Here is a 25,418-nt window from a genome sequence, read left to right on the forward strand (position 1 = left end):
ATACGTTGCCCGTTTTGTTCACTGTGTGTTTCAGAAGTCACCCTTCACACTTCTCTGTTCAGAAATATAGTACATATTCTTGCTCTGAATAGACAGACGGGTCTCTCCTTTGACACGATCTCTGCTTTTCTGTCACTTTTTTTCATGTCATTTAAAATTTAACACTGAGCTTTTGATTGTGACCTTCCTCTGTTACTCTACATTTTATTTCAACTGTATTGCTATTTTAATTAACATAGGAACGGTTCTTCCCATTACGAAGTTTGACCTCGACATTAGTGATACATTTGGATAAATAGCTCATAACTTCATCGGAAAAGCTAATAATCTATGAATTTAAACTGTTCAGGGTTTTAAAGGGTGTAAATGGCAAGTAGTTTAATCCAAATGAAATACAGTCCTTTTATAGTCAATGTAATACTTTCACTTATATTTATAGTATTACAAAGTGCACGGCTGTCTTTAACTTAACTGAGAATAAACCCTTTGTATCACTATGCAATAATATTAAAATGTGTGTGATTTATAATACAGTGAAATCTGTTTATAAAGAGAAATAAAATGGAAAAAGAAGCCAGTGGAGTACAAAATTTGTATTGTGCCATAAATCATCTTTCCAGGAGACAAGCCTCGACGTACGCTTTTACAGTTTATACAACAGCATTTCTGTTAAGTATGACGTTTGTTATTAAAGTACACAAATATTCTAACATAGACATTCATGATTTACAAAATAAATGCGTATTCACTCTGACAACATACTTCATAAAAGTATTTTATATGAATAAATAATACAATACTGCTGTTAGCTTCAAACAGCAAACAAAGTGGAGACCTGTAAGCAAAACCCAACCATTGTAGCTTTGTACATTTCCCTCTTTCTCTAATAGTCATGCTGTAGTCCTCACTGGAGTGATTATCAGTCTTTATAAATAAATGTAATTTTCAAAAGGCCTTATGTTAAAAGATGAACCTGTACAGAGTCTGTGTGAACGGTGGGTCCAACATGCACAGGTGTAAAGCTCCAAACCTTTGAGTCCCGAAATGGTAAAAAAATATCCATGACAACGCTGTAAATATCCATGACAACACTGGAGCGGAGAATCCAGTCTGTGATCAGACGATGTACGTGGGGAGCTCTGTGGAAAACTTCACATGATGGACATGAGGTTTCATACATCCTGCAGGGGGCGACAGAGAGAAAAAGTCAAAATGCATAATATCTGTCCTGGACAATTGATAATCATGTAATGTTCATTCACTTTTCTTCCACTGAAAATGTCTGTTATTTTATTGTTGATCCCTTCTTCTGACTTCATCTGGTAATAATCCAAAGTGCCACAAATCCACAAATCTTCACTAAACTCATTCACTTAATTTCAATTCTATCTGCCTTACACCAGAAAATGACTAATGTTAATGTCTATTGTTTTATTGTTTCTCATGCTTCATTCTTATTTTGGTGTGCACTGTGTAACTTTTCTTGTGAAGGATCATACATCTGCTTGTTTCCATGGAGGTGCTATTGCTTTGCCTGAAATGTCACATAGTATTGCATTTAATCTTATCTATCTCCATGGAGACAAGCAAGTGACACTGCCTTGCTAAGTTACAGGTCAGATCTGTGGAGTGGCGGGCTTGCTCTCAAAAATAATGCATGTTTTAAAGGTATTTTCCAGCCATAAACGACCTGGAACTGAGCTGTGGAAAATTCTCAGCAGAGATAACATCTGCATGAAGATAAGAAGGTGACAGACCTTCAGAAAAGTTACAGTGCACCATTTATTCAATTTTTAAATAAGTTTGGTGTCACTAAAGGCCAAACGCTACTGGAAGCTGTTCATCCTGTTACCATGTCAACTGAAAACACACACAGTGCACCTGGTGTCTGTGTGCATTTTACCGTAAATAAACCACACAGGTGTCCCTGGTTGTTTTGGTTTAAACATGTGATCAGCACATTCACACCTGCCTCATTAAAGGTGCAGTGATTTAATTAACAGAAGGAAACTGGCATAAACATCAGAGGTGGATAGAACTTTTTAAAGAAACTGGACTTTTCACAGTGCTTTCGTAGCGGAATACTATTACTCCTACTTGAGTCATATTTTTAATTGAAGTAACAGTACTCTTACGCTTTATGTTGACAGTATGATGTGATTTATTTTGAACATCTGCGTTTCTTGCACTGCTCCTTCAAATATGATTTAATTTGTGTCATTGTTGCGTCTGTCCTTTGAAAATACTAGATTTTGTGCATTATTTAATGTTTTATCCTTCAAATTGCATTAACTTCATGTTGTTATATCCTCTCTTTACTCTTTAAGTTACTCTTACTTGACTAGTAGTTTTCCCAAACACTTTTTACTCTTACTAAAGTATTTCCATACCCCTACTTTCCACTTCTACTTGAATAATATTACTTTGAAGTAACATTCCTCTTACTTGAGTATCTTTTTTGCCTACTCTACTAACCTCTGATAGAAATGACTGTGGTGGAGGCTGAAGCTACTGGAGGAAGACATCATTGTAAGGATTGGTATCAGAGTACATTGTGAAGAATAGAGAAACGCACAGTATGTATATGGACTAATAACATATGTGGGGATATGAGTATGACATTGTACACAGCCAAAGGAAATTCTTAGATAGATGCCAGAGTACACAGAATGATGTGATGAATATGAAAAAAGATTGTAAATATCTTTTCAGCTGAAACTGAAGTAAACTAAGTATTTTACTGCAGTTAGTAATTGGTAGCTCCACTATAGGGCAAATAAAAAGAAGGCAAAATTACATTCAACTCCTTCTTTTTGAATACAAACAAATAGAAAATAAATAAGTTTGAAACTGATAACTGAATTTGATAAAACAATACATATCAAATTGGACATATATTTTAAGAATGAATGTGTCTTGGTAGAAGCTTGTAATATCATGGTTTACATAGTGATATCATTTTTTTTTCCATTAACTAGTTTTTTCTCAGTTATTAACTCTATCGCTCTGTACCCTGTAGTTACAGTATAAAATGTGAAATACCAGCAGATCTAGCTGCAGCAGACCTACTCTCATTCACCAGGGGGTCGGCCCATTTCACCTCTGAGAAACACAAAACAAAAAGATGACTTCAATGACACAAGCATGGACAATGAACGACAATACACTGCAGAATGTAATATCTGTGAGTTGAATATTAGTTATGATCTCATGATATTATTACATACACTGCATACAGTCCCAATCACTACCTTTTCCAGATATGTTTTTTCTTTGATTGAAACATAATTATAAAATACCTGTAATATACTTTATTTCTAAGATTATACAGACATACTACTATACTTTCATGGATTTTCATTATTGAACTTGACTTACCCAATCAAAGCCCTCCTCAGATCAGATATAGGGCAGATAGAGCCATAGACGGCAGATCCTGAGCCACTACAACTAAGCATACCACCGCTATGGGCTTGTTCCAGAATATTTATTTCGGTTTTATCATTATTTCCAGTTATATTATGGTGTATGCATGTCGTTTATCCAATCTGTTAGATTTTCTAACCCCACTGACAGTTTATTTGAAATCAAACAATCAGTCTTAAAGTGCATATGACAGGTTTTCATGTTTTCCTAATTTTACTTAGTTTGGTGGCATAGTGCCAGTGGTAAATATTTATCATAGTTTTACATCAGTTAAGTGGCAGTTTGCAGAAATAAAATGTTGAGAGAAATGTACAAAAATACAGGACGTTTACTCAGTTAAAAAATGCCATACCTATGTCATCAACCCTGGAAATTTCCGAGTAAGGAAGGTATTTTTCTGGCACTGCATTTAATAAAATAAAGATGTTGTCATTTATTTTTAATAGTCTAAACCATAGACTGGTATATATAAATGGACAAAGTTAACCTGCTAGTCGCCGGTTCCAAATAGGAAATGATCATGGGCGCACTTCTGGCTCCATCGACTTGGGCTCAAGTTCACTTTACATTGAAAAATTGTCACATTTCTCTCTGCTTCTGCTAGCATTAGCAACAGGTTCGATTGACAGCGTTACCTTCATCAGCCTCGCTCTGGATTGGCTCTTTGGTCTAATTCCAAATATGGAACTCAGCTCCAAATTTGCCTGTATAACTGCTCTAGTCTCGATGAGCATCATTTGACTGGAGCCGAACGCTATGGGTGACGTCACACTCACTTAGTCCACTTCTTTATACAGACTATGGTCTAAACATAACCACTGTGCGATTTAGACACGTTTTGGCTCTTGTTTATATTGTGGTTGCTAGGTAGTAGAACTGGAATTAACTCTACGTATATCGTCACTGCTGCCCAAGTCCAAACAGGAAGTGACATAATAAAAAACACACAAAAAAACTAGGCAATATTTTTAGTTATAATTAGTAATATAATGTTTTTAAATATATATATGAATATATATATATATGAATACATATACATATATATGAATATATATATATATATATATATATATATATATATATATATATATATATATATATATATATATATATATATATATATATATATATTTGAAACAAGTAGTCTACCCTGTCATATACACTTTCACAGCATTAATATTAGTAACTTCACCTCATGTAGATATCCACATTTTGTAGTGTGTGACATGAACAAGCACATGATGTAATATGAGACAAACATTCAGCCACATGTTGTTACCGATGGGTCGCGAGTTGAATTCTGTGTCCAGTATCTCCAAAGAGGGTCCGCAGTCCCGCTGTGAGGGGGGCGTGGCCTCGTTTGGATTGGCTGGACTCATCATTTCTTGTTCTTTTTCGTTCTGCATCTGCGCATAGACGTTGAGGCCTGGGATCTTCCTTGAGAAAAGTTTTACAGTGAGGCAAAGGGACAAAGACAATACAGTGGTCTACACAAGATGGTTCTCAAACTGCTCCCACCAGCCACCATCTCACAAAAGACAGGGCTTATTCATTTAACTAAAAGAAACATATATAATTAATCATATGAAGTCAGTAATTATAGTTACTGACAAAATACTTAAGCCCCTTTTTCACTGGCACAGTTCACTTGGGCCGCCTTGGAGCACATCTGTCAGAAAACCATCTCAAATGCAGAAAGAACCAGGGTTGTAGTAGCATTGAAAAGTTTATAGTAGAGTTGTACGTGTTGCATACAATATAAGTAAAGCAATCCCTAAGAAATTACAGTAACTAGTGTAATATAATCCTTTTAAAACTAGTATATAACTCATGTATAACTAATTCTGTTTAAAGTAACTTTCCCAACACTGGAGACTAACCACCACTCTCCCAGCCTGTGTGTCTGTACAAAAACTGTATTTTATTCACATGGTCCCTATTCAAAATCAAGAGTAAACCAATCCCTGTGCAGACTGCAGCTTGAGAACCACTGGTCTATAAACAAGCAGAATACATATTCTATTTAAGCCTGTTTTCTTATAATGTCCTAAGATGGTGTTGTATTGTTTTCCATGGCATATGCTCATTGGCGCATGGGCCCAAAAATGATTTTCTCTTCTGCATTACTTCCTCAACGCGGCCTAGCTCCTCCCACCCATGTGAGGTCAGAAAAGTGCATCGAGTGACCAGTTCTGACCAATCAGAGCAATAGCTGCTACAGCAGAGCTAGTGCGAGCTCAGAGTAGGGCTAGGCTAAATGATAGAAAACTAACTTTTTGCTGCTTTCAGGATTTAAAATTGTTAAATGTTCATGTTGTGAAAATAGAGAAGAATCCATATAAAATTGTCCCTTTGTGAAAGCTGTGGATGCCCTGTTTGAATTTCACAAAAATGCATGGTGCTCGATGGAAGAATTATTTCTGCGCCCAAGCTCCTGGGAGCTGCAGTACCTATAGAGCACCGCGGGACAGAGGGGGAATGTCTTATCACGTTCTTATTATAGATCCATGACACTGGTTTATCGTCAGTCCAGAGAAACCATTACTCAACAAGCTGTTTTTCTGTGATTACAGGTGAGGTAAGTGCACAAGCATTATATGATTTAAAATATGAGGAGCATATGTAGAAATGTTTTATTCAGCCAAGTTTTATTTTGAGATTGTTCTGTTGATTTAAACATATTTATTAACTGGCATTACAGCTGGCTTCTCCTGTTGCTGCCTTGTGTAAAGATCTTTAAGCCATACTATTGTTTGTAATACTTTTTGTAACATATGTAATTTCAAGTATTGGTGAACTGGTACAAAATAATAGGCGCAGTACATGAAAATGTTTGTATTATGACAAGTTCAGGGTTATTTTCATGAACTTGTTTTTCTTGTGTAAAACACACGTACCAGAAGTGTCTGGAAATAACTCTGTAAATACTAAAAGATTATTTTATGTAGCCATACACCTGAAACACCTCAGTTCAGTGTGAGCTGGTTTATAATTAGTATAGAGACCCATCACTCAACAAGCAGCTTTTCTCTGTTTACAGAGATAAAAGTCAACCTGTTGCACACAAGTTATTGTCCCTGTCGTCACATGTGCAACACAGATGATGTAACTAAGGTAAAATAGCATGCCTCCATGTGCTAAAAGCTAAACATTTCATTCTCTACTTGTCTGCTGATCTGTCTGGCCTCTTGTGCCCTTTTCCATTTGAAACCACACCTTGGCGAAGAGAAATCATTTAACATTTCACAAAGGTCAAGTGCTCACATATAAAGGGCTTCATATTGATAGCAACTGAACGCTGAGAGACCTTTCTTTAGCGAGGTCTGACCCGACAAAAGGCAGAATTTTTAAACAATCCCTCCTGTCTACAGAGGGCACTGGGGAGTCTAAGGATTGGCTTTTGACAGGCAGCTATCAGACTTCCTGTACTGCCTAGCAAGCATCTTTCTTTTACAAAGCTGTTGGAAACCTTTTCACACTGCTGCCTGTCTAGTTCCAGTTCTCTAAGTTGTGCTAAAATAAAACATCATCATCATCATATGAGGCAGCACACAGCAAGTTACAAATGGATAATCACAGACAGCAGCACCTTTACTATGATATAAATATGTCACTGGAGGAAACATCTGTGTTTAGAAAAGTAGGTATTTGTGTCTCGAGACTAATGCTAACCCCATATAAAATACAGCACAAAAAAATGACAAGTCAATTGTTTTTGTGTGCAGTAATTCAGATTGTAGAACTCTATTTAAATAATGAATGTAAAATTCAGTTAGCATTAGCTTCAACACAGTGATTTATTTATTTTACTGCAACCCAGTTAATTCCTCATATGAAGGGAGTGGATAATTTTAGAGTTGCATCTAAAAGTTGCAAAAAATAGTACATAAAAATAAAATAAACTTGAAATTTGCAATGGAATCTTCCAAACAAGAATATTATATTTCTGAACCTTTGTGTTTAATCATTATAATCCATTTTCATTCTCAGATATTTACCATAGCACATTTTAGCACATTTCTCATTTCGCCAGAATCCCAGAAAATATCGCCCAACTCTATACGATATTTGGCATTTTGTGGACACTTTACCTTTTGAATTTGTAGATGACAAATACAGCTAAACCCGCGACCACTCCCGATAGGAGCATTAGCATTGCAGAGCCACTGTGGTTCTCGCTCGTGTCCACAAGGGGCGCTGCAGAGACAGGGAGACAAGCAGTTCAACATCAACCAAACGTTCAAGCAACAACAATGTATTAGCCAAAAATCATGCCAAAAGCAGACAATAGCATGAAGGTCTCTAGAATATGGATTTGAAGGGCCTATATTTTGCAAGATTTACTTTTTTTTCACCCATGTACTGCCATCAACAAGGCTCCCTGTTGGCTTGTCACAAACTGTTTTCTTTTTCACTCTGATAGAGATGCAGGCCTAGTGTCATCATCTGCTGGTGTTTTGCATAGAACTTTCACAATAACTAGAGCCAGCAAAAATGTATATACCACAGAAAATAGCAAGACTGTGCTACGACTGCTAAGTAAAAACCTTAAATCTCTTTCACTGACAGTGCAAGACTATGTAACCAACCGACTTAATGAAATCCGACTTTCTAAATGTTGCAACATAACCAGGTAGATTCAAAAGTACTTTACGTTTAGGTTTACTTTTTGGAGTTCACTACAGGGCAGTTTTTCTAGGTCTTAAGAATATATGAAATTTCTACTTGAACTAGTTTAATTCACAAAAGTCTTCCAATACGACCCTTACGAACAAACAAAATACAATGTTGTGACCCATTTAATCATTGTACTTTTTGACATCCCTTGTTTGCAGTGGTGTAAATACTAAATCCTACATAATATAGGCCCTTTAAAAGCAGTAGTGTGGACTTCCTTACTCTTCTCTTATTTGGCCCTTTAGGACAGTAGCAGCATCACCAAAAGGAGGACGCACAAATACTTGTAGCGGTGCTCACTCTCTGAAAGTCTCTGTGTAGCTAAAGGGGGAGGAGCCAATCACACACAGAGTGCCTTGGATTAGTTTAAGGGGCCACAAATGGAGTTAATATTCCTGACTATCTATCAGTTTTTTTTCTATTAGTTTGCATGCGTTATGTCAGACCAACCACTTGTTCTCATTCAAGGCCCAATATAGTCAGGTGCATGGACATCTCTTTTTCTTTTTTTTTTGTAGTATAATCATTATTTTTATTTGGCTAATAAATGTGGTCAGATTTTAACGGATTTTCATTTTCATCGCAGATGCCCTCTTCATTTTAATAAGCCATTACTACGTTTTGATTGGGAAAAATAAAGATCAGACAGGCTAATAGTAATTGGCCATTTGGCTTAGATCTGTTTCTGAGATTTTATTTCATTTTTTGTGAATTGGAAGAGCCAATTCTCATTAGAGGCAAGCCCGACCATAAGAACCGGCATTTCGCTGTGAGCTGATCCAAAAGAACTTCATCTGAGCTGAACAATGACATGAATTATAATAAAAACAACCCCACAGAGCTTTTGAATAGTCCGTCCTATATGAAATGCTTCAGTTTGTATGACTTTAACAAATACACAAGCATAATAGGCGTAGTTATTGATTTGAGAAAATACAAAACTTCTAATCTGATAGAACAGCACTTGATTCATGAGATATCCAGTCCTTTGTATCTTAGGCCTTGAGACTGAGAACAAGCTGTAGATGCATAAATGTTTGTGTGTGATTACCTGCTGATAAGTGCGCCGCATACACCGTGACCTGGACTCCTGGTCTCAATGTGAACTGCACCAAGTTTTGATTTAAAGCGCTGAGCAAAACTTCTGACAGCTGTGGAGACAGAGACATAAAGTGCATATGACAGGTTAGGCTACTATTCATCCATCCATCTTCTTCCTCTTATCCAGGGCTAGGTCACAGGGGCAACAGCCTAAACAGGGACTCCCAGACTTCTCTCACTCCGGACTCCAGCTCCTCCAGGGAGACCCCAAGCCGTTCCCAGGTCGGCTGAGACACATAGTCCCTCCAGCGTGTCCTGGGTCTTTCCTGGTATCTCCTTCTGGTGGGACATGTCCAGAAAACCTCCCCAGGGAGGCAATTCCTCAACTAGAAGCAGAGACTCTGGACCCACCTGGAGAAGGCAAGCCACCTTTTTTCCAGAGATTTAGAAGAACTGATTTTCATCCCAGTCGCTTCACACTCGGCTGCAAACCGCCCCAGTGCATGTTGTAAGTCCTGGTTTGATGAGGCCATCAGGAAAACATCATCTACAAACAGCAGAGATACAATCCTGTGGTCCCCAAACCGGGCCCCCTTCGGCCCCTGGCTGCACCTAGAAATTCTGTCCATAAAAACAGTGAACAGAACCCATGACAGAGGTCAGCCCTGGCGGAGTCCAACATGCACTGGAAACATACATCGCTGCATGTCCAGTCATATAGGGACCGGGCAGCCCTTAACACAGACCTCATACTCCCAGAGCACCCCCAGAGCAGCACAAAAACAATGCTCCTCAATCTGAGGTTCGACTATCGGTTAGATTTTTCTTCTAATACCCTGGAATAGACCTTACAGGGGAAGCTGAGGGTTAGGCTACTAATTTCAACCATTTCTGTTTTAACGCTGGTGAATTAGCCTACGTCTGATGCTGGTAGCAAGTGCCGTGGTTGGTAGGCTGGTTTTGACCAGAAATTACCTGTTTTTTTTTTTGTAAGCAGCAAGTTTTGTATTTTGATGAATTGTTTGTTGGCAGTTTGCCATTTTTAATTTTGTGTTGTTGTTTTTTTCTTTTCTGGGCCCCACTTCCATGTTTGTGGGCTGTGGGAGTCATCTTGATCTTCATGCTGTGTAGTTTGAATTGCCGGCTGAGGCTCTGGACTGCAGCCTATGTAGCCTACTCCTACAATGTGGTCCTGTTGATGACTACATTCTAGATATTTGTACCTTCAAATTTTACCACAAATGGTTACTTGATTGATGTAAAACTATGCTAAATGTTTACCACTGGTAGTATCAAACCAAACTAAGCAACAATTAGAAAAACAAAACAAAACATGAAAACCTGCCATATCCATTTATAAGAGATTGTTTAAAAATACATATAAAAAAGAGAGAAAGAAAGGGTCGTTGTTCAAGTTCATCAAACTTCAGGTTCATCTGTCTCCACCTCTTCATACATCAACACTTGTGACATTTCGAAGCAAATGAGTTTGTAGTCCTGATCAATCTTTGCATGGATTCATTTTTTTAATGTCAAGCGAAAAATAATGGGGTTCAAATACTGGTTGCCCTTGCTGGCACTTTGAGGGGCGCTGCTTCATAAGTCTGATACAGCAAGTTGTGAGTGATAGCCACGAGATATTTACTGGAAAAATATTAACCGATAGTGTAGTGTGGTATGAAATAGGTAATGTGACTGTACAAAATTGCAGAAACAAATTTAAAGGTTTTCATAGAGTAACTATTTGTCAAAGTTTTAGATTACTTAAAGCTACCATCTGCAAGTTTCTTCTTATTTTTTTTTTCACCAGTAGATGGCAGATGTGAACCTTGTGCCCTCACCTGGGATTGTTCAATGGGAAGGGGGTAAATTCTCAAGGACAAATCCTCTCCACAAACAAGATGAATGTGACACATGTGCATGGGATTACAGTTTCACATGTAAATAGAAAACCTCCCCAATTCATCAGCTTCAAATTATGCTCAAGATGAGCTCTGTATCTCAAACGCTACACCTGCTATAACAGAATTAATGATCCATACCTTCACACTGATGAATAGAATTCTCAATCATCCATGGGAAAGTTACAGATTTCAAGATACAAATTCAAGTTAAGGTTAACAGGTGATGTTTATATACCAAATATTGTCAAAGGGAAATCTGAGTCTTGTATCTTTTAAAATGTTTGAGTTTTGGGAGGTGAGATAAAAATCAGATCTAGCAAAAAATAATACGTTTCCTTAACCATCGACTTTGGACTGTATGTTGCAGTTTGTTACATTTCATTCTAACCTTTTATACTTTATAATATAAAGTCTGTCAGTTGGGTGTAAACTGTGTCATATTGTGTCGAGGCACCAACAGATGATACGCCATACTTGAGAGAATTAAATAAATGTAGGGGCAAAATCCAATGGCAGTAATATGAAATATGTAATCTCTACGACCCAACAGAGAAACATGAGGTAATAAACAAATCCATGTCAAGAAATCCCTTTGTTTGGCAATACTGACATCTGCTGGACAATAACAGGAATTGCGCCTGGAGTGGATCAATGTTACAACTTACAGTATGCTTGGCTTTTTAATTGTGAATGTCTGTTGAATTAATTTAATGTGGAAAAATGTTCAATTACATTTGATGTTGATAATGGATAGAATAGAATAGATATATTGCTTAGTGAATGGGTGATACTATTTGGACAGTTACTCAATTTTTTTCTGAAATTAAAACAAAAACTAAGAAACAGATAATGTTACTTATGTATAACAGCTGAGCACAAGAATCAGTTGAGATTCTTTCACATGTTCAAAATACCCACCTGGTCTAAATGCACTGCGCTCTTGTCGGGCTTGCCCTCTGTTATCTGTTTGTCAGGCAGCAGGAAGAACTCTGCGGCTGTGGGTAAACCAGGAAGTACTGTGACCAGGAGCTGTTCCTCTCTCACACCTGTGGCCTGGAAAACACACACACACACACATAGTCCAATTAGGTTCAATAGGTTTCATAATATAGACTTAATTGTAGAGTGTACAGCTGTGACATTAAGAAACTCTACATTATAATTATAACATACAGTATACTCAATAAAAACAGGAGATAAAGGTGAGGTGAGTTCTTTGGTGTTGCTCTAGTGATTCATATAGAAGGATGTAAGACACAGGTGCTCTTTAAGGATAAGGCCACCCATCATGAAATAACAGAGATGTAGCTTAGCACATACAGACGTGGAAATGTACGGTAGTGGAGCTGGCCCATATCTTAATAAAGGACATGTAATGTTTCTATGCAAGAGTGCTTTGGATTTTTTCAGCTCCACCTCAGTTTACATCTCCATGTCGGTATGTGCTAAACTAAATCTCTGTTATTTGATACAATTTACTCGTTTGACAGTGATTTTATATGTGAGTTGACACCTAGGAGAAAGAATATGAATAATAAAGTTTTAATGTATGTATTTGAAATCATAAAAGTAATCACAAATATGTAGTTTTTGGTAAAATTTGAAAGCCGTCAAAATATTCTGAGAGGACGAAGCTCAAGTTCAATACTCAATACTACTGGTTCCTTAAGGTGGCACTAGCGAGCAGTTCCCCAGCACAATGCACAGCTGGTTAACAGTTCATGAGAATTTGACAGAAGAGGAATGACGTTAGAATTAGAACTTAAAAAAGTTTAAAATGTCAATCTGTGTGGACAAAAAAGAAAAAAAATATATCTCTAATCGATTGGACTTCACACCTTGTTGTTGTATTCACCTTTAAAGCAACAAAACATGTGCCAAAACTCCAAACTTTTCCCCATACTGCCCTGTTCTGTTCCGTTTCTTCTGCTCCATCGTGAATTTGAATGTTTTCGACCACAATCACGTCAAATTGTCAACTCATTCCCTTTTTCATGTTTTGCCTTCGGCTTTGGGTTGTCGTACAGAAATGAAGTCAATAACAAATAACAAATCTGACATGTTCAGTGGAGAATGAAGAGCCAGAAGGAAGCAGGGGATATTTTTGGCATCTACTTTGATTTCTGCCCCATCAAAAAGTGTGAAAATATGATGCAAGGCTGCGATCTTTTCAGGAGGAGAACTGTATTGATGTTTTGGTGCGCATCGCTGCAAACAGGGAGTTAATGAGGCAAAAGCTATACCTGAGCTGTGCCGTGAAGAAGCGCTCAAGCCATATTGGATTCCTTTTATTTTGTATATTATTTGCACTCAGATGGTTCAATTATCAGCATTATTATTATTAATATTATTATTATTATTATTAATAATATTATTATTATTAAATAGTGCATTGCACTGTTTATAATAATAATAATATAATAATATATTGTAAATATTAAGTTATGTTTTTATGTTTATCACTGAGGACTGAGGACTCAGAACTCTAACGAAGTATGGAATAGAAAATTGTAGTGTGAAAAATGTAGTTACACAATTAATTTCTTAACTAAAAGGAAGTGTCTTACTTAATTACATGTATGACAAAGAATTTAACATATATTTCCAAATAATGTGTCTGTATATGGAGAAAACTATAGAGCTAGGGATTGAGCCATAAGGTCAATAGATAAAAATCATTAGAACTTAAAAATCTCAATATGTCTGTGTCGCTCAGGTCAGTTACACAGCAATTTATTTATTTTTTTGTTATGTCAGCTGGAGAAAGTTAATAAATCTCTCTTGCCATATACAAGATGATGAAAAAAGACACTTAAAAAACACAAAAAGTTTTCATAAATCATAGTTTGTTATTGTATGCCAGTAGTACTTTGTCTTCTTTTCAAGTTTTAAAGATTTTGCCAAGAACGTTTCCCAAAGTTTATTTTTAGAAAAACATATGTAAAAGTGTGTATGTGCTGTGATCATCAGACAAATACTTTTTCCTTTGAAGGCATCCGTTCGGCTCAGGATACATAATGGATTAGATGTACTCTGTGCGTGTTGCCATAGCAAGACTGACATACATTTAGGCATCTGACTCAATTGTAGTACTGACACAAACTGTAGAATATAACATCACTGAAACCTATGAACTGATAGAGGTCTTTTCATGTACATGTGCATCTTAAAGAGGGACTAAGTACCTGAAGGACCAAAGAAAAACGTGAGGGGGGGAGTCTGGACATATGAGGAACAGTGTGATTGGTCTAACAAGCGTCCACAGTTCAAACTTCACCCCTGCATGGATGTAATCAGGGCAGTCTTTAGTGATGTCACCAACTACTGGGAACTGCAAAGGCCACTGAAAGGCAACACAAGCTTACATTTTGACGTTTTTTGACCAGGAAGCTGCAAATTCTACCTTAGTTCCCAAAAATAATACTATTCAAACACCACACACACACAGTTCAGTGGATTTAGCGTTTAGTTCCACTTTAAATGGCATTCCGTACTTACGACTCTGAGGATTTCTTCCGACTAAAACAAGTCTTTTTGAATATTTTTCCCCAGTACTACTTCTATACCTCCTTAAATCTGGTTACTCTGTGGCCGTGAACCCCGCAGTGTGCTCCTCTACTGCAATCAGCATGTTCTTGAACCACATTTGCCTCTGCCCCCCCTCCTCCTCCGCTGCGTCATCCATCATCATAAAAGTCAAACGCTTGTCTGAAAATCCTTGAGGGGGTCGACATAGAGAGGCAGAGGTGCGGTCACTGTTTACCCGAATAAAGCTACAAGCAAAAAAAAAAAAAAAATGTAGACAGTGCACTACCTGGATCAGGGCGTTCTTGATGACTCTGCTAACATCCAGTCTCCACTCGGCTACGTCAGGGTTGTGTTCGTCTAGGTTTGATGAAAAGGCCAGAAGATGAGATCGGAAATAGTCTGCGGGGAGAGGAGAGAATATATGAGTGTATTTTAACATGACCTAGAGACGGAGGGGTCAGCAGTTCTACACAGCAACAGCCTCAGTGAAGACTACCCTACCATTTATCAAACACATTCAGATTTGACCATGTACGAAACATAAACCATGTAGTTCAGCGATTCACCAGTGACCACAGCCTGTGAAAGCTTTTCAAGTAGTGGAAAAAACAATAAAATAGATCTAAACCTGGAGGCAAGGTCCTTCATGAATAAAATAAGAGGTATCTAACCAGCAACTTGCATTGGGCTTATCTTCCAATAAATGTAATAAATTCTTGTCTAGCCAGGTGTGCTAAATAAGTTTTTTGGTAGAGACTATGCTATCTGCTCGTCTCCATGGAGATGTCAATGCTTGATCTCAGGGGTGTCCAAACTTTTTTCACAGAGTGCCACATACTGAAACATATTGGAAGCAGAGAGCCATGAACCAGAGTCAATACAGAGAGTCAAACGGTGCATTTAACACAGGTCTGATAGAGCCATTGTACCTTTAATAAGGCTTGGAAGATTATTTTTAGGTCTGTGTCACATTACAATGTGATGTTATTCAGGATATAGATGTTGAATCTCTTCAGTCTGTAATAAAAAAAAAAAACTTTCTGATCAATTGGGCCAGTTTAGAAGGATCTTGCATTTGTCTTGTATTTATTCAATTGGTGGTGCTTTTATTGCTAAAAAATACCTTGATAAACTTCTTATAATGGCCCTGTGTCTCCATATAGAAAAAAGTTTAATGCTATACTGTGGAATATTACAAGCAAAACAACATCATTCTCTAAGCAAAAAAAAAAAAAAACTAATAAAAAACAACTAAACAGACAGACAGACAGACCATCTGAAAAGCTAGTGCAACTTTAAACCAATACCAAGAGAAATTGAGGACATCAGATAAAATGGGGCTATTCAAATATGACATAAGAAAACAGCATACCATTAGTTTGAAAAAGAAAAAGCAGTTACCCATCATGGTTATGCTTTTCTTGAGTAAGTAAACCTAAACTAGTCTACATAAAAAAGAAAAAAAAGGCTTTGTGGAAGTCTCTGATTGTGATGTTGCATATTTAATATTTGTCTTTTAATTATGTACTCTAAAATTCTGTTAACTACAGAAGGAAACTATTCAAATGCACTTTATGCTACATCTTTATTGTATCTGTTATGCAGGTTGCAATGCCCAGTGGAAACTTGTACTAATCATAAAATAACTGGACTAAGTATATTAGCTCACACTGTACTAGATACATGCAGCACAGCAATATTCAAATCTGCTTCCAGTGCAGATTTAACCACAAGCCAATGCAATGAAATATATTTACTGCAATCAGGCCATAACACAAGAATGGACACTGGAATGGATAGCCCCCATGGGAAAAATATAATACGTAGTCCATTTCAATGCACAAGGGGCTGGGTTTATGTCAATTTTAATGTATTGTGTGTTGCCACTCATGGTGCCTCACCAGAGGCCCTAGAGTATAAGCACTTCTGTATTCATTAAGGGTGCACTATGTAACTTTTCTGATGAGGGTTTTTTGAGCTGCTGTGTCCAGATAGTGTGCAGATAGTATTACTTTCCCCTGAATGTTCTACATTACTGCATCAGTGTTGCATTTATTCAACTACATAATGTTACACGGCTCTTCTCCAGACATTATCCTGACTCTCCGTTTGTGTGAAGGCGTAGACCAACCTTCTATAGACATTATACCGAGAGGTTAACTCAGGTGTACACCAAGTGCACTAATCAGCTCAAGAGGCGTGTCAACACAAGGCACAGATACAAAGAGACAAAGGCAACCAAGATGACTCCTGACCAACAAGTGGGCAGATGATGACACTGGAGCTGATGACACAGCTGACGCAGAGATCCAGTAAACCCTGCATAATGCTGCGAACAATCACCTGGCATCTGAGAGAACACGTGATTCACATTATCATATATTTACATATTCATACCAGGTTCATTTGAAGATTTATTTAGCCTGTTCAATAGGCTATTGAAAGTTGTAACCAATGTCTGAATTTGTCTGAAATAATATTTTGATCATTTCTATTTATTTGTATTTAATAGACCATGAAAGCAGCTGCAATTTCCCAAAATTCTGGAACTTTTTTTTATTTTATTTTTTTAATCATCTGCTTTACACAGTGCTGATTGTGAATGTGTAGGCCCTTTATAGTCTAATCTAATCTATCCACAGCAGGATCACCTCCCCCCGTGAGCTGCATACTGCCCTCGGTATGTGCTGTCAGGATTTTCTAAGGAGTGAAAGGCCAGTTTGATGGACATCTGCTACTGTGAAACGCTCTGGTTCTGTGGAATACCAGAGTCAGAGCCAAAGGTAAAGTGTCTTTTTTACTATCTGCTTTGGAAATGACTCATTAGGAACTTAATTTAAATTTTTCTGCCTTAAATTCGCAAAGGACAAAAATGTGAAGAAATGCAGCTGCATCAGTAAATTTTCCACACGGACCTTTCCTGCCCACCAAACACACACAGATGGCTTTCATGCAGACGACTTTTATGCAGAAGGCTGTGTGTGCAGGATGTTACAAGATCGTATTTTCCCCTGCTGTCTTCATTGATAGTTTCTTTTATGGTTCAGTTTGTGCAGTGAATGGTGCATCAAAAGCATCAGATCACTAACAGCCTCACCCACCCTGTACCTGTATCTATCTTGTATCTGTAGGAGCCACTGCTGCACGTCTTTGCTCCCGCCCCGACTCATTTACCCAGCCGTGTGGATCAGTACACGCCCAACAGCCTGTCATGGCGCTGCGTGTGAATGAAACTGTTGTGACATTATCCTACTAAGATTCTCTGCACCTTGTCCGATGATGGTGTGTGAAAAAGTATTGAGAATCAGATACTAATTAATACTAAAAAAAATAGTATCGGAACTAGATTCTCCTTTGACCAGGTATCGATACTAACACAGCAACATGGACTCTCCTTTAAAACAGTGTAACGCACTGCTCTGATTTGTTTAATCCATATACACCATGCTCCCACAAACTGAAAATAGTTCACTTTTAAATCTGACAACCTTTTGGCAGTTTAAGGCATTACTTATTTCTGCTTTAGTTGAAGCTAGTCCCTCCTAATAGTAGTTAATTTGTTTACCCATTGCTATGGTGATGCTCACAGCGTAGCAATACAGAACAGTGATTAACTGTTGCCGGGCTACCTGTGTGGATATACATAAATAATGAAATTGCCATAAGAATACTCACTGACCCAGGTATAAGACCACACAGAGCAGTACACGCTCATGGAACACTATGGAACATACCTAGAGGACTCAGGAATTACAGATATATAACACCACATGGTAATATAAAAGAGAGTACTATGATTTCACATAGTGAATTCTATTATCAAAAGACAGACTGTGTTTTATTATCATCATAGAATCAGAGTGGGTATTGAGTATTAAGTCTATTCCTTGGTATCAAAAGTTGGAAATTTTAGTATTGTAACCGCACTACTATAGAGATAAATATGTTTAACTTCTGTTAATGTCTGTTGAACATTCCAGCTACAGCAATAACAGCTCCACAGACAAAGAAGTGATGGGCTTTCGACCAGAAAAGTTACACAGTGCACCTTTAAAGTCATGGGAAACAGCTGAACCAGAGCATTTGTGGAGAACCATTATAACACTAAATCTACCATTGGCAAGTTATTTTTATCTATTCCCATTTTAATTTACAGTCACATATTCCCTGTAGAGTAGAGTGAGAAGATGTCGGCTCACCATGGACCGCGATGGTTTTCTTGTCCTGCATTATGGCACTCCCCGCGGACACCTGCACAGTCACTGAGTTGGATCCTTCCCGGGAGAATGTGCACGCCACACTGCCCTCTAGAGTGATGAGGGGCTGCTGCACACACAAACACATGGGGAAATGAATGAATGACATAAACACAGTTATAATGTCCATGGGGAAAGCCTTATAAACAGTAGGTTAGAGCTTGTTCCCAATTTTGAACCACAAGTGGAGAACTCAGAATGAACTGTTAGCCCCGCCCAGTTTATCCCTCGCTCTGAGCCTGAACCATGACAGAGAAACAACTGTGGGATAGTCACAAGCAGTTATTTCCAGATGGCACTCATTCAACAATAGCTCTGTTTGGATGCAATTGTCTGTTCCTGATGACTGCTTCCTTATGGTTCTCATCTAACAAAAGGCTGTTAAAATGTAAGCTATTTTTTTTAATCACAAGCAACTTAAACAGAATACTGACAAAATATAAGTTGTTTTCCTGAACTAGAAGTGCTTATTGCTTTCCCACCAACCAGAGTTTCCTATTCAAAGTATGCACAAGCAGATATTTCCTTTGTGTCGCTGAGCAAGACACTTACGACACTTACATTGGGCACTGAGTCACAATATATGGCATGTTCCAAATAATCATGCAACTGAAATAAAAAAAATAAAAATAAACTCAACTCATACACAAATATCCTCTTAATTAAAATATTCTAATGATGAAGTACAACAACAACAGCTACTACTACTACTGCTTCTGCTACTACTAGAATTAGTACTACTACTACTATTGTTAGAGCAATTTCATTTCGGTGCTGTTTCTAGGGCACTTACAGCCAGCTCAGTCCTTGTTATCTTGGCCTATGTCACCAGAAGTATAATACTCGCTACAATGAAAGCATAGCCAGACCAAACTGTACTAGACTGGAATGGACAACACTATTACAATGTCTTGAGGGTTCATGTCTCTTCTCTTGTGTTAAAACTCAAGTGTCATGCCTCCTCGGGCTACAACAATTTATTCTACTTCTACTACTACTACTGCTACTACTACTACTACTAGAGTACTACTCATTCTACTCATATTTCTACTCCATAGGCTACTCTTCCTCTTATTATTAATGCAATTTAGTTTAGTGAGCTTAATTTTCCATTTGGTACCACACACACACACAGAGCTTTGTGCCTTGTTGCATTGAAGTCCTGGTCCTTAGAGATTTCCCACAGTACCTCATTATTCACATCTCCATTTGCTCTTCACATGGGGCTAGCTGAGATGCTAATGCCATCGCGGCGCATGTTAGCACTACAGAGCTAACTGTCCGTCATGGCGGAGAGCTTCATGTTAATGCTGAGCAAACATTTACACAATAGTAATAATGAAGCCAGATTGCATAAACTAGAGCATTTCTATATAAAGCTTTGAAATATGCACTACATCTACTGTGCCTGACAATTGGGATTCACGCTATTTTTACACACTATACTTTTTTTCAGAAGCAAACCTGGGTTATTCAATTATAAAACTATCATAATTCTAAATAGATTTTTTTTTTGCTTTGTTTTTTGCACTATAGAAATAATATTTTCCTCTTGCTTCATTTTACAAAGTCTAAGAAAATAGCAAACAAATGAAGAAAAAATACTCCTAATATAAGATACCTAATATCAGTCAATTGGCCCTATATCCTACTAAATATACTGTGCACTGATTCTCTTTAAAACTTACTTTGAAACTTTTGAGCAGAATATCTGATATATACACCTCAGTGACCATCAGTAATTAACTCCATGTATATCTGTCAGCTCAGCATTTCGCACAATGGCTTTCAAAGCTGATTAACAAGGCCACAAGTTTTTGCAACCTGGTTCTGCACAGAAATAATGATTGCGTATTTTAGAGCACATGGAGTCAGCAACCTACTTAATTACAAATGGGCAGAGGTGCAAAGAGTATAGAGAAACATAAGGAGACATGGAGAGAGCGTGAAAGTCTTAGGGGTACCTCTGTGTTATTTCCTATCCACCAGATGTAGGTGACTGTTCCCACTTGGCTCGGCCACAGCACTGCAGTCAGGTTCACCTCCTTATTCCTCACAGCCACAAAGGGAGCGGAGAGATGGATATACTCCAACTGACCTACTCGCAAACACACATGCAGCATACGGTTAGTACAAAGGAGAGATACAACTTATACCAAACAGTAGCAAATTAAACAGGAAAATAGCATGAAAGAGTAAAATGGACTGTAAAAGAGAATATACTGCAAAGAGGAGTATCCTGAAGTCAATCCGTCTTTGGTAAAAAAGTAAAGGGATTTATAAATGGTATTTTCTCATCTTTTATTGTATTGATTAGTTCATTGCCATCATTACATTTATTGTTCATTGATGCCATTTATTTATTTACATTTTAATTCCATTACATTCAGCCTTTATTATTATTATTATTATTATTATTATTATTATTATTATTATTATTATTATTATTATTATTATTATTATTATTATTATTATTATTATGTATTAATTTTATTTTTTTCTATCATGCTATCACATTTTTATCCCAATTTAGTGCGTCCATCCAGATATATGCTATCCATGTCCATTGCCTGCAAAAACTGAATGCGGGGCAATGTAGGGCATGATGTGGGCTATAAATGTTGAAATATACAAAATAAAATAAAATAAAAAAATCTTCCTAGTCTAATTATTTTCTGGACCTATTTTTTGAAAAGAATAACCATCAGTTCCTCAGTGTCCATGTGGAGAAAAAGGTCTTTGAGCTCATCTCAGTGTAAACAAAGCCAAAGATGTTGCAAAGAAGCGTCACAGTTTTATTTATTTATTTAATACCATAGATGTCATACAATGTTCTTTACCTGCACAAAAAGGGAAAAAAAAAGTGTTGTTTTGTCACTGTATGTTATATCTTAGCTTTGGAAACTCAAACATAGAAGTATGAAGCTTATATGTGTGCGTGTTTGTACAAAATTCTCTGCAGCCCTCGCTCGAGTTGCTTACCATCTGTGTGTTATTTTTCATTCGCGAGACTCCTGAGGACGCAGCGGCTTTATTTGTACGGCTGGCACATACGATTGACAGATTGGAGGGAGCAGCCGCACTCCCTGATCAATAAGTCAGCTCCATTACATCTGTCACCCAAAGCCACAGGGGGCGCCGGTGGTCAGTCTTACATATTACTCCTGCCTCTTTCATATAGGCACCAAAAATCTGGATTCCAGGAATAAGGCAACTCCGGAGAAATAGGATTTGTTCTATCTGACTTGTTTGTTTGGAGATTGGAGGAGGGGGCTTGGTCTGTGCCGAGATAGAGTGTGTACATGCTGACAGTCACAATCCCACTCTATGTGATAAAAAAATAGGGAAACTGAGGAATAGTTGAATGTGTAAAAAGAGACTCATATCTGTATGAATGTACGTCACACAGCTTAGAAAAAAGTAAATGCGAGTGTGTGCCACGGCGATAGGGAAACTGATGGTTCGGTCAAAATGAATTGGGGAAGTTTTTCAAGATATCAACAAGGTATTCACATTGTGGCCTGGGTTTATGAAAATAAAACATTTATTTTCAAAAAGATGTATAGTGCTTTATGTATTACAGTGAATGTTGGATTATAGAAAATATAGACTGTATAAAGAAGTGGACTAAGGGAGTGTGACTTCACCCATAGTTTTCAACTCCAGTCAAATGAAGCTCATCGAGGCTAGAGCAGTTATAGGGACAAATTTAGAGCCGAGTATGATATTAAATTATCTATAATGATTTTATTAAATTACAGGTAAAAAAAAATAGTGCAGTTACCTCCTTGTCTCCATGATGATATAGATATGTTTAATGCCATGCTGTGAAACATTCCAGGCTAAACAATCTTCATAGAGACAAGGGCCCTTGAGCCCTCCAACTGAAGTTACGTAGTGCACCTTGAATACAGAATGTGTGGACAGTGGACACCTGTAGAAGCCCTATACCTTGAGTGACAAGCAGGTGTCAGTTATGACGTTTTTAAATTTAATTTAATTCATTTATTTAATGAAATACATGAAGTTGCTTAATAAGTTCACTTTTATAGTAAAAACAGGTAGTGCTACTTAATTCAAATTGTATTTAAATCTAAGATGAAAATGATACAAAGCAAATGTATTCCATTATTCCCTGTGGGGTGTTGTATTTTCACTTTTTAAATAAGGCTCCACTTTGCATCCTGAGCCTGTTCTTGTTGATGGGGTTTCGTCTAATCCCTGCCTCAGCACTGAGCCTAAAGCACATGTCTCTACACACTACAGCTGGGAACCACTTCTTCTCCAGTTCGATGCTTTGTTTTGTATTTTTTTTATATGTAAATCAAGGAATGAATAAAATAAAATAAATTGTCCTACATTTATATAATGAAAATAAAAAGTATTTTAAAAAACATATTTTTTTGTTTAGTTTTTTTTTTTTTTTTTTTTTTTTTTTTTTTTGAGCACTTCTTATGTAGTCCATTTAGTCCATAACTCAGATCATGCACCCAAAACTAAAAATCAGTTTTCAAGCCATTTAGATATTGTTGTACCAGTGTTTCTGAGACTCACAGTTGACGTGGAGGTACAGGACTGCAGTCTCAGAGCCCAGACTGTTCTCTCCTGTGGCTGTTACTCTGTAGATGCCCACAGCTCTGTAGATGTGCCTGATGCCTTCCTCGATGGAGCTCACGTTGGAGTAAGTCACGGCGTGTCCATCTCCAAAGTCTAAAGTGATACTGGTCCTTGCCCCATCGCCCTGAACAAGAGTGTATGACACAAAGTGATTTATAATAATTCATTCAGTAAAGTAGAATATGGACAGACAGAAATGAGTAATCTGGAAAAAAAACAACAACAAAAAAAACAAACAAAACATGAAACTAAAATAAAGACCATAAATATTAGATTTGATTTAGCAAAACTGACTGTGGATAAATAATAAATATTGGACATTGGCAGTAATGTAAAGGTTACAGCTGAAATACCCAACTTTTTCTGTCATAAATTAGAGAAAAAAGTGAGCTGTAAAAGCAGAACTTTGTTTGCAAGAAAGAGCCATGTGGGTCATTGTATGATGCTTTGTGATGAGAGCTGATAGGCTGTACTTTGATGGTCCACCCTGTTCCAAGTTCAACACTTTTCTTCAATTTTTCTTGTTTATATTTCCATATCTTACCATATAACACAGAGTCATTATTGAATACTGCCCCCATCTGATTTAATGTAATAATGAGCATGTCCTACCTCCTCCAGAAACACAAGGAAGGTGACATTGGCTCCGAGGGTGGCAGTGTGGGTGCCCTCGCTGGTGACCAGGTGCAGACCTTTGGGTGCTTGGATGGGACATGGCTGCCTCCGGGCCGTGTACTGCACACTCACCCCCGCAGTGCAGTTATTAGAAACCACTTTTCTGTAACTAAACACATAAAACAACTGCATTATAGTGGAGATATACAGTAAGTCCACGTGTATATACATGATTATTTCAAATGTGGAAACACTTCCACTTGTTGGAATATTTGGCAGGTATTGGTTTTCAACATATTTGTAGTGTATTGTAATCATATCAGTATCATGGGCTATGTACGTAGAATCATGACGTGTGTAGTGTGTGGTGAAGACCTTGTATTTTTCTGAAGCACTTTCTTCTCTTTGTGCTGCTGCTGTTTGAGAGTAAAGACTCTTCTACATAAACAACAAGGCCTTTTGACAGAGATGAAAGTAATATGAGCGCTTCAACTCCTTTCACACTTTTAAAAAAGCTTTGCACTAGTTTTCATCCAAGCATTGCATTCAACTTTATTCCACTACCTCTTATTGCTACAACTTTGTACTACAAACTCCTAATACTCTTACTACTACTCTGCATCTTCACTATGTACTTTATCCACTCCACTTCACTGGGATGTAAAAAGAGTTGATTTATTTTTCAAGATACAAGCTTGTCTATGTATGTAAAAATGAGTTACTACTCACATTAGTGATTATTTCTTTCTCAATTAATGAATGAATGAATTACTTAATCATTGACTTTATATGGCGCCTTTCATGACACCCAACGCGCTTTACGGTGCATTTTTTCATTCACTCCACACTGGTGGTAACCTACTTTTTTAGCCACAGCTGCCTATGGGGCAAACTGACAGAAGAGAGGCTGGCAATCTGCACCATCTGCCCCACCAACTACCACCAGCGCTCTCACGCACACACCACTTCCATACTTTCTTGTTTTACCCCCAAAAAAGAAGTGTCCATGTGTATTTTTATCATTAGTATACAATTATTTTGTATAAATTTATTTATTTGGCTATATAATTGAGTTGTTTAGCCTACATTTTTATTTTTAGCAGAGAGAATTGAAGAAGAATGCAGCATTTTGGTCAGATTTTCATCATAAGACGTTTATGAAGTGTTGTAAGTTGGCAGCATTATTTTCCCCATTATTCCTGCTTAGATCTGACAGCATTCATAAGGTCATAAAATACCACTACTTAACAGTGAGTCTTTATGAACTACATTTGGATGTTGTTCAAAAATGTCACTGTCTTAAAATACTACTTCAGTTCCACTTCATCTGATTATTACCTCTCTTCCTCCTCTG

The 25,418-nt window shown here is 37.4% G+C and overlaps 1 protein-coding gene across 2 annotated transcripts in view; it reads right to left on the reverse strand.

Moving 5' to 3' along the window:
- Positions 1-537: 537 nt before the first annotated feature.
- The window catches only part of LOC117394140 (VPS10 domain-containing receptor SorCS1), a 241,090-nt gene continuing 216,209 nt past the window's right edge, over positions 538-25,418 (reverse strand). Inside the window, exons 18-28 of one of the 2 annotated variants that reach the window (XM_055223835.1) lie at positions 24,062-24,233; positions 23,387-23,573; positions 20,797-20,930; positions 18,776-18,902; positions 14,863-14,975; positions 11,967-12,101; positions 9,155-9,254; positions 7,518-7,623; positions 4,706-4,863; positions 3,043-3,102; positions 538-1,181 (exon numbers count right to left, since the gene is read on the reverse strand). In XM_055223835.1, the coding sequence (XP_055079810.1) occupies positions 1,117-1,181; positions 3,043-3,102; positions 4,706-4,863; positions 7,518-7,623; positions 9,155-9,254; positions 11,967-12,101; positions 14,863-14,975; positions 18,776-18,902; positions 20,797-20,930; positions 23,387-23,573; positions 24,062-24,233 (1,357 nt within the window). In that variant the 3' untranslated portion in view covers positions 538-1,116. Of the gene's footprint in view, positions 1,182-3,042; positions 3,103-4,705; positions 4,864-7,517; positions 7,624-9,154; positions 9,255-11,966; positions 12,102-14,862; positions 14,976-18,775; positions 18,903-20,796; positions 20,931-23,386; positions 23,574-24,061; positions 24,234-25,418 lie in introns of those variants that run through there. The other variant, XR_008648783.1, reaches the window with a different exon arrangement.

Source organism: Periophthalmus magnuspinnatus, chromosome 1 (genome assembly GCF_009829125.3).
Source record: "Periophthalmus magnuspinnatus isolate fPerMag1 chromosome 1, fPerMag1.2.pri, whole genome shotgun sequence".
Classification (NCBI taxonomy): domain Eukaryota; kingdom Metazoa; phylum Chordata; class Actinopteri; order Gobiiformes; family Gobiidae; genus Periophthalmus; species Periophthalmus magnuspinnatus.